A 10,739-nucleotide genomic window follows, 5' to 3' on the forward strand; every position below is an offset into this window, starting at 1 on the left:
TATCATATTTTTTTATTGACAAAAATATAGGCTGCTTCGGCTGATTTTTTTATGCGCACATGTGCCCCTAAATATTTTTTACAGTTCACACACACCTATTTTTAGTCGCAAATGCGAGTGAAACGCTCGCACTGTCGAGCACTGTAAACCCATCATCAACAATACTGAGAGCAACATAGGATACAGAGCGAGAAAGTCCATATAAGGCAGGAGGTAGGGGAGGTAGACAAGTCAAACGAAACTGGATTTTCACCCAGGAAACCGCAGTTTGTGTCCTGTGTGATACCAAGTTACTGTTGTTTTAACATAACATTATGTAACTTAACAGCACGTACCTACGACCCACGTTAACCCAAAAGACAATGTTATTTAGACATAATGTTACCTAACGTGACTACCTACGTCCTGTGTGAAACTAAAAGTCAGTGTTGTTTTAACATTACGTTATGTAGTTTTACATACCATTACGTTACGTTACTTTACACACATACATTACTTTACATAACAACATACTCATTTTAACCCAAAACATGATCTGTTTTGGAAACCTAACCAACTTGTGTTGCCTTAACTTAACAATATTAATTGTGCGTCACACAGAGACGCTAAAGAGTACCCTGTGAGACACTATCAGACGCAGAGGGGGCATGGAAAAGCGTCGGTATTTGACGACCTGGTAATGAAAATGGGTTGACATTTCATACCCCTCTCTCCTCAATTTCTACACTGTCCTCTGTAAAATAAGGTAAAAAAGCCACAAAAAAGAGCCCAGAATAATATTTTGGTCATTAATCAGGACAAGCATATCTGACATTTGCCGACAGTTAGCCAGTGTAGGTGATAGAAAAGAGATATCGTTACATTTCTAATCATAGAGGTGTATGTGACTCTACATATTGATATTATAGTGGTTTATGTCTATTTTTCTATTGTCTATTTTTTCTAAATGAGTTAAAAAATGTAATTTGTAACAATCATGAAGGCTCACTGATATCATGTTTTAAATACTGCATATTAAATCAGTATTAATATATTTATTGGCCACTTTGGGACAAGCTGTAAATAAATGCTGACACATACCACGCAGTCCATAATTAACTCCCCTTATCGCTCTGGTCTAGTAAATATCTGACTCTTTAGCTACTAAATGCTTCACTGTGTTCACCAGCCGGTTGCTAAATGTGCTTCTCTGCTGTACATTCAGCTTATTAGATCTGTTTCACTGACAACAGGTCAATTAAAGTATTGGATGCTGCACGCTGCTTTGTTTCGATTAAAGCTGCAGGATCCTGTGGTGGCAGCCCGTGACCAGACGACAACTAGGTGTTGTAGTTAATTGGGGGACATCTGACATGAGCTGAATCACTTTGGTCGGCAACTTCTAATCTCAGTAACTGCAATTTTTTTGGTTAAATCGGCAGCTGAACTGTAACTCCAAATATTCACGTTGCTGAAGAAGCTGATACACATTTGTTCACACTCATAGTTGCCATGGAGCTATTTATGGTAAAGCCGTCATACTGTATTTTGCATCTGGACTTAGTTATGCATGACACATTTAATTAATGAAGATCCATTAATCATCTGTGTGGGACAGTTTCATGCTGGTCTTTGTGTGGATGTCCTGAGCGTTGAGCAGCCACACAGCAGGGCCGGCTGAGGATACAATGGATCCAGAGTGACAGCCAGCCTCATTACTATTAGCAGACAGGAGTTAAAGCAGTCGAGGAGGACGGGGATCCCGCCGCCTGTGTCTGACTCTTCAAGGCTTTTCCTCGCCGGCTCCCGCTGAGCTGAGGCAGAGCTAAGGTCGTTCATCCAGACACGAATCAACTGCTGCTGACAACATCGACCTCGTGATTGCGACGAGTCTTTTAATACTCGTCCCAGTACCTGCTCTGTCTGTCCTCATTAGCCTGCTTTTTGGGGCATCTTGGATGAGGGCTTGCAGAGCATCCATCTGTGTTAGCTTTCTGTCAGGGAATGCAGGCCGTCTGCTTGTGTCAGGAGGCTTAGGATCAGACACACGGTGACATTAAAGGGAAGCACATGTGTTCGGTGGAAGAATTCCTTAAAGGAGCAGTGTGTAAGATGTAGGGGGATTTAGTGACATCTATAGGCGAGGATTGCTGATTGCACCCAGCTGAAACTTCTCCCGGTTAAAATTCCTTCAGTCTTTACAGTTCAGGAGGTTTTTACCAGGAGCTGACTTATCTGCAGAGGTCTCCTCCTCTCCGAAACATAGGACACAGGGATTAAAAATGGTACAAACACTGAATAAAGCAGCTTCACCTTAAAAAATCAGTGTCTCTCCTATGCTGTTTGGCACACTGCAGACAGGCCGCTAGCCCAGCACCTGCTAAAGTGTGCTCGCCTATTTTCTCAGATAATTTAATGTGTGCTCACCTTATCTCTGATTCAAACATCCGGGAGGATTTTACTGTGAGCTCAATTATCCCCCGAGGTCTCCTCCACTCCAAAACAAATGGACCCGGTGATTTAAACTTGGAAAAAGGAATGAATAAAGCACATTAAAAATGAGTGTCTTAACATCCAGATGCAGAATCATTCGCAGAGGTCTCCTCCTATCCATCCATTCATTTCATCTGCTTATCCAGGGCTGGGTCGCAGGGGCAGCAGGCCAAGCAAAGCACCCCAGACGTCCCTCTACACAGCAACGCTTTCCAGCTCCTCCTGGGGGACCCCAAGGTGTTCCCAGGTAAGATGAGATTTGTACTCCCTCCAGCATGTTCTGGGTCTGCCCATGGGCCTCCTACCAGTGGGACATGCCCGGAACACCTCTAACAGGAGGCACCCAGGAGGATCCTGATCAGATGCCCAAAACCACCTCAACTGACCCCTTTTGATGCAAAGGAGCAGTGGCTCTACTCCGAGCTCCCTCCTCACCCTATCTCGAAGGGTAAGCCCAGCTACTGCATGGATGAACTAATTTCGGCTACTTGTATCCACGACCTCATTCTTTTGGTCACTACCCAGAGCTCATGATCAAAGGTGAACGTTGGGACGTAGAAGGACCAGTAAATCGAAAGCTTCGCCTCCTGGCTCTGCTCTCTCTTCACCACGACGGTCCGGCACAGCGCTTGCATCACTGCAGAAGTCGCACCAAACCGCCAATCCATCTCACACTCCATTCTACCCTCACTTGTGAACAAGATCTCAAGATTCTTGAACTCCCTCGAGGGGAGGTTGAGGTTTGGTGCATTGTGTGCCGGGCAGCAGGAAGGGGCGGGGCCCCGGGCGTGCTGATCCTTGGCGTCGCAGACTGACTCTGGGGGACGTGGGTCTCTTTCTCCCCAAAACAAATAATTGAAACACTGTACAAACACTGAATAATGCAGTTCCATGTTTTAAAAGAAAAGGCATTAATCCAACACTCCTGTTGTGGAGGCGCTACCGTAGAAACATGGCAGTGTACCATGGCAATCTCCATAAATGAAAACCCTATGTAGATATAAACGGTTCATTTTTAGGCAACGAAAACACAACAGTTCTTATTTTCAGGTGATTATACACTAAAGAAAACATACTTATTACATTATATTCCACTTCTGCTATCCCCTTAAATTCTACACACACTGGACCTTTAAATCACTTGTGAATTCCTCAAATTCCTCACTTCGACAACCTTTTCCCGCCTGCATGCAGAGCTCAAAGGGAAATTTTCAGGGTTGCCTGGGTTAAAATCTCCTCTGCTGCCTCTGTATTATCTCTCCTCCTGTGGCAAGAGGGCAAATTGCTAATTTTCTGCTACAATCTGCTACTTATTTTCTGCACACCCACGCATCTGCTTGTACTTAAGCTTCCATGTGATTAATCACCTTTAATTGGTATTAAACACACTGAGTCGACAGAGCTTGACCTAGTTTGCATTTGGGGTCCTGCGCGACCTCTTGTGACATCCATGAAGAGCCAAGGACCACTCGCCATGTAGAGATTTAACACTCTGACGATGCCTCTTTACTTTTATTAATATGATTTACAGAGATTAATGCAGACATCCTGTCAGAACATAAAACCCTCCGACACAAATCTGAAGAGGCAGACGAGAGCTGGGCGAGTCGCACTATGTAGCTCTTAAATTTCTACTCATCTTTGGTGACTGGAATTGACTTTGGGACGTGAAATTGATTACCATCGCAGTTTAGACACGGTCACGCAGTCCAAAAGGGAGGGTTGGAGATAAAACGTGGTGGGATCTTATTGCCTGTGAGACCGGCGGAGAAGTTGAGAAGACGTCGGAGCAAAGAGCGGAAGTAATAATCTGTAGCCGCATTCATTTAGGAACACATGTACTGTAGAGGGAGGAGAGGCTGTAAAGCATCTGGGATGGATTCCTCGTGGGGTCCGGTATCTTGGAGACCTCTGCTGCTCTGCACAACATCAAGAGGGATTTGGTTGCCATGGCGGCAGGTGGTTCAACTCTGCCTCCATACAGAGAGAAATGTTTCACAAAGACAGAGAGAGCGAGAGCACAGTTTGTCCCAACGTACCGAGACGAGGACATCGACGATGATGCTGCAGATTAAAAACGTTGAAGAGAAATCCCAGTTGGAAAAAAAGAAAAGATCTTATTAAATGATATAAGCAAGCATGTTTTCAGCTCTGAAATGTAAATGCTGCAGGTGTGGATTTAAGATTTTGTCGCTAAATAACAAGGTTCAAGTTTCTTAGTGTTGTTCTTGCCGCATCAACATTAGACAGTGATGCTGAAACAGCTCTGCTGCAAGATCAAACAACCAGCAGCTTTGATCAGTTTTGAGGGGATAGCAAGATGTTAAAGTGTGTGTTTGTTGGTGCATTTTTGTGCTTGTATGGGTGAGAGAACGTGTATTTGAATACTGGATGGTTTTGCATGTGGCCAAAGTCAAACCTTAAAGCTGTACTAGCCTTATTTCATAAAAAGATGGATCGATTGACTATGTTTAAAGTGGAAATGGTCAAGTTTTTTGCTGTAACTTGTTGTTGACTAGTTCTCTATAACCCTTGCTTGCACTATGCAACTCTGTCTGCCAACCCTGATCTCTCAAGAAAATTAAGGCTCAGTTTGCAGCACAAAGGAAGTGCGTCAACCAATGCTCCACCAAAACAGGAAGAGGACAGTGCTTTTGTTTTACCTGGTAGCTATCCCCAGTTACCAAAGAGTATCACTGTAAGTTCTTTGCAGTTACAATCCCCAGTAGTGGAAAGTAACTGTAGAAAACAAAATGCAAAATGTCCTATGTTGTTGGTAGCTGCTACGTTTGGAGGAAAACAGATCCGGATGTTTGCAACAGCTGCACAAGCAATAATAACATTTGAAAATGCTAGGCAGGAAAAGCTGAGAAGTTGTCTGTTTCCCATTTTACAAAAGGAGACAAACCCGAGAGAATCACCACCCGACTCTTCAGTTCCAATCAGCAATTCAATGTGTTTTAGGCTGCTTTCAGACCTAGAGTTGTCTTGCTTTGGTCTGAATCAGGGACTACTGTTATTACAAAGTTGTATAATTGCCTAGAGTTAGTTCATGTTTTCACGGCAGCATTTACAAGCGGACCAGATCAAATGCCTTGCCCGAGAAAGCTGCTCTTGATTGGTCAGAATTTCCATGTGGGAAAAATCCAGGAAGTAAAGCAAACGTTGAAGAAGAGTACACTTGCAAGATAAACGTGACACTTTCTAATGTCACAATGGAGGGACAACTACGCAGGTTGATTTTAGCGCTGCTCATCGTGGACTATATTGCTGTCATTGTTCATTTTAGTCAAACCATACAGTTTGAAAACGAGGCGCGGCTCCAACTAGAAAACAATGTTTTGATGCATTGGATGTGCTGAATGTGCATATTAAGGCAGTACAGGAGGAGGTGCACATTAATAATCCTCCAGGACTGTAACATGCTCATGTTTAACCCAAACAATGTGTCATGTGTTCGGATCCAGGTTGGAAAGTGTTCTCACCACAAACGAACCAAACCAGAGTTCGTTTGTAACCAGACAGAGACCATCTCTTCAAGAAGGTCTCGGCCTGGATGATATGGTGCGCACCGGAGTGTGATCGCTGTGTTCACAACTGCCCAAACGAACCACACTTAGGGGGCAAACAACTTGAGTTCGATTGAACGGACAAACACGGCAGGTGTGAAAGCACCCTTAGTGTCTTTCAGCCCATTGTTTTGGTTTCGTAATCCAAAATCTTACTGTGTTGATTCACTCTCATCGCTCTTATTGACTTCCAGCTGCAACAGGCAGCTGTTTACAACAAAAAAAATCTAGAAATCCAGTGTACACTACCTGCCTAAGAGTTGGTGGAGGCCAAAACAGAGCTAAAAGGAAGAGGAGTATTGGACGTACATTCATAGGTATCCTAAAAAACACGACTTCAAGGGAATGCTGATGTTGCTCTGTCAGCTGGATCTGTAAATAAGCAACTGTTGGCTAATAACAACTCTATAGGGTGGTAAAATGTGTGTGTGTTTACATCTTGTCGCGCTGCCCTCAAGTGGCCAAAGCAAATGAGCTGCTTTAAAGATGCATAGGAAGTATGTGGCATCTGACATACCAAAAACATGTATCCTAAAACTGCAGCATGTGCACACTAGTCATAAAAAGCAGATACAATGCAGGATAATTTGTTATGACTTAATTATGTGAGCCTAACATGAGGCTAGTAAATTTGGAAATGGCCAGATTATTTTGTGAAATCTTGATTACTGATTCCTTGAGGGAAAACCAGATCCTCGTCTGTGCTGTGAAAGATCTTAAAAACACGAAAGTATGCAAACATGTTTCACACGTAGAGGATCCTCTGTCTGCCAAAAAATGTTTTGACTACTTAAAACTAGTGTTGACTCAACTGAATGATTAATTGAGAAGCTGATGTTAGCCCGTCCAGTTTCTGAAATGTGAGAAATTGCTGTTTTTTTCTTTATTTAGAGCACTGTATATGCTAATATTTGAGGGTTCTGGACAGATACAACAGGGTCTTTGAAAACGTCACCTTGGGTTTTGGAAATTGAGAAGCTTTAATTTTAAAAAATGTAGGTGCAGCCCTACTTAAGACAACAAAACCTTATATTCCAGGTCATTTCAATGCCAATCACATTTTAACAGCCAGTAATGTGTGAGAAAATCTGGGGAGTGACCAATCAGATTTCAGCGGAAGCCACCATTGTGCCACCACTTTGGCTCCAGTTTCTACAGTCTATGTGCATTATGCACCAGTGACACATGAGAATCTACAGTATGTCCGCAGGATATGGAAAACAGTTTCATTTTCCCCCTGACAACATGTGAGGAACACCCCGAAGCTCTGAAAGATGCCCATCTTCGACGCTGCCAGCTCCGAACTCTCCGCCATCTGTTAACAGTTCTGCAGGCAGCAGCTTCAGATAACAGGTCAGAAATAAACAGGTGCACGACAGAAGCCAGAAACAGGGCGACACGCTGCATTTTTGGCACTAATATCTCTGGTACCATCGATTGGTTTCGAAAAACGCTCCTTCAAGCTTTTTCCCCGGCAGTTTGGATCCAAGAAAGATGAAGCAGCAACTTCTCAGGTGACAGCAATTTGATGTGAGCAAAATGAACAACCTCCCTCTGATTTTTCCATCAATTTTACAATTGCCTCATACATCTGAGGTGATGCACCTTTTTCACCACCATCTACAGGTGATGATTGGACTGGAGGCCGGTTAAATGGCCATTTTGGAGACATACAAGACCAATTTTAACTGTAAATGACAGCTTATCATCAGGTGTGTGTGAGTTTCTTGTGCAAAAAAACTCAATACATTCACCACATTTTGGTTTTTCTAACGGAAACCAGGCAACACCATCACTACACATCACCCTCCCTCTGTGAGTGTGGGTGTATGAGTGAGTATTGGAGAGCGTCTATATCCAGCTCCACATCCTCCCTCGACACTGGGAGCTGAGATTGTGGAGGTGAAGCTGCAGAGGCGTAGATAAACTCAGCTCTGCACCTCCCTGCCCACAACAACTCAGCTTCCAAAATAGCATCTCAGTCCACACTCTCACATGGCCTGCATCTGTGCTTCACTGCTGGCTCTCATTAAAGCATAGCTCCAATATTAGCCGTGCCTAATGATCTCAAGGGGCGCCTGTTGAGCTGTCAACCACAAAGGGGAGTGGAACATATATTTAGAGTGAAGGAATCTGCTGTATGGAAGCTCTGGAGACAAATGGTCAAGAGTTGAAATCATGCCAGAATCACTGTGCGACTCCAGATGATCATTTTAAGGAGATCTGGAAGCAGTTTCCGGTTTATTAAAGAGGCCCTGCTCCTGGTTGTCCACTCGTGAACAGAATTTCAAATAGACAGCTTTGCGCACCAAAGACAGCAGAGTTTGGAGACGTGCACATTTCATTAAGCTGGCTGAAATGTGAGCTGGAGGTGTGTCAGGATGGAAAACTCACCCACTTATTCTATAGTGCATTGTAAAGCATTCACTTAAATTCAATGTGACAGAGCAAACATTCCCACAGCTCTGTACATCCGCTGGATGCTAAGCAGAACTGACAAGATAGCGCAAATTCAAGGCAGACTTGTTGCTCAGCTCAGAGAATGATGAATCATAAACGCTGCGCACACACACATACAGAGAAAAGACGCACAGCAAATAAAGATTTAACCGCTTGATGTTTTTACGCACGTACCTTGTGCAGTTTCCACATTGCGCCCAAAGCTTTGACTTCATGTGTGCCGTGTTTGCCTTCCTCCAAACACTGATAACACACCGGCATCTTACACTGTACACAGTACATGCTTAGATTCTCCAGTTCGTGCTCCGTGCAAGTGGAGATTTTGCGTGGACTGGCGCGGCGACTTATCCGTCCCTGCGCCGGCGGCACCAGGCGATGCTTGGCGAGGGGACCACGGGGAGGATGGCACCGGAGGCGGCACGGGTCGCAGTAGAAGACGTCGCACTGCTCGCACATCACGGTTGCCTCCTTCGGACTCTTCTCGCACAGCTGACACTTGAGAGCAGCCGCTTTGCTCTGCTGATACCTGTCCACCACCCCCTCCAGCACCCGGTTCTTGGGGAATCCGCGGAGCCCCCGGTCGTCCAGGATGAGGCTGCGGTGACACTGCGGGCATGTGATGCAGGAGTTGCGGGGGATCGGGGGTAGAGAGCCGGGCTGCGGTAGCAGGTGCTGTTGCGGTGGAGGCTGGGGGACAGACGGGGGGAAAACCCGCACCCCGTTTGGTGATTTTTGGCAAGGGGTGGTGGGAGCGCTTACGAAGCCCCCGTAGGAGCCGTATCCACTGTCCGCCTCACTGTACAAACTCATTTTATCCAAATCCAGGTAATCATAGTCGGAGACGCCGGATCCGGAGGCTCGGCTGCTCTGTGGGGACTCAGCGTCCGGGGTCTGCACAAGAATATTCCGAGCACACGCCAGGCAAATGTTGTGGGAGCACGGCAGGATGATGGGCTCCCGGAAAAAAGAGCCGCAAACAGGGCATTTTAACTCTTCCTCCATTTCATCCATGGCTGCTTGTGTTTGGTGAGAGATTCCTCAGTGGTGTGCAAACAGGAGAAGTTACAGCAGCTGATCACTCTGCTGCGCTGTCTGTGCGTTAGTGGAGCTCCAGTCGCGTCCTACTGCGATTACTGCAAGTGCAACCTTGACCAGAGGAAAGGCATCAGCAGCGAGGAGGCAGACTAACCGATACGACACACTCCTCACCAATAGGCAACCAGCATCAGCTCAGACTGGGTAACCATTGGATAACCAGTGGATTCCACACAACCATTGGGTAACTCAACTGTCAGCGTGGAGAGGGTCCGTTAATGAGCCTTACCCCGAGATGCAACAACAGATACCACTGTCTGTACACACTGCTGAACATGTACCTAATTGTTCAGGGGATTATAAGGAAAACAATGTGAGACATCTTTTAAATGCGGATATAATAGCTCATTTATGTCTCTATGAAGAAAACCAAATCACAGACAATAGTGTGTTGTTTTAGAAGATGCTCTCTTAAGCCGATTAGTCTGCTGATGGAACCTACTTAAGAAAGAGCAGCAGTCACTCAAATTAACACGTGCCGACCAGGAACTCAAGATGACCGCACAGAGACACAAAAATACCTCAAACAGACAAATAACAACTACCGGAAAACACAATATGACTCCATACTGACACAAAATAACAAAAAAGACACAAAATGACTACAAAGTGACACAAAATTACCTTTAAAGTGACAAAAAATGAACTCAGAGTGACACAAAACAACCACAGAGACACACAAAATGACCAAAAGAGACAAATTTAACTAGAGCTACTGTTCTCTGTAGCGTTGTATTTGTATGATGTTGTGATGGTGGGACGTATTTGTGAGTATGTACTGTCATGTATAGAATATTGTGATTTATGTGGACTCCATTATGAAAAGCTTTGGCTACAGCTAACGGGGATCCGAATGAATAAATTGAAATATTATTGGATTATTTTTTACTGATACATTAATGTGTAAGCAGCATTTGAACCCGATTTATTTTAGTTCATTTAATGCACCATATTTTATAGGTTCACACGTTTTCTGCCAATTTTTAATCAGCAAAGTGACTTGATCTGCAGTAGAGGTGCAACTTTATTTTGTATTTATTTTGTATTAGTATTGATTAATCAATTGATTGTTTTGTCTGTGAAATGTAAAAACAATAATGGAAATTGACCATCACATGCTCAAAACCCAGTATGACGTCTTCA

General features: G+C 44.4%; 1 protein-coding gene across 5 annotated transcripts in view; it reads right to left on the reverse strand.

Annotated features, from left to right (window-relative positions):
• Positions 1–9,630, reverse strand: part of trim9 (tripartite motif containing 9) — a 59,123-nt gene extending 49,493 nt beyond the window's left edge. For all 5 annotated transcript variants that reach the window (XM_050061364.1, XM_050061361.1, XM_050061362.1 and 2 more), the window contains exon 1: positions 8,676–9,630. In XM_050061364.1, the coding sequence (XP_049917321.1) occupies positions 8,676–9,512 (837 nt within the window). In that variant the 5' untranslated portion in view covers positions 9,513–9,630. The remainder of the gene's footprint in view (positions 1–8,675) is intronic.
• Between the last annotated feature and the right edge of the window lie 1,109 nt (positions 9,631–10,739).

This window comes from Epinephelus moara, chromosome 14, assembly GCF_006386435.1.
Source record: "Epinephelus moara isolate mb chromosome 14, YSFRI_EMoa_1.0, whole genome shotgun sequence".
NCBI lineage: Eukaryota > Metazoa > Chordata > Actinopteri > Perciformes > Serranidae > Epinephelus > Epinephelus moara.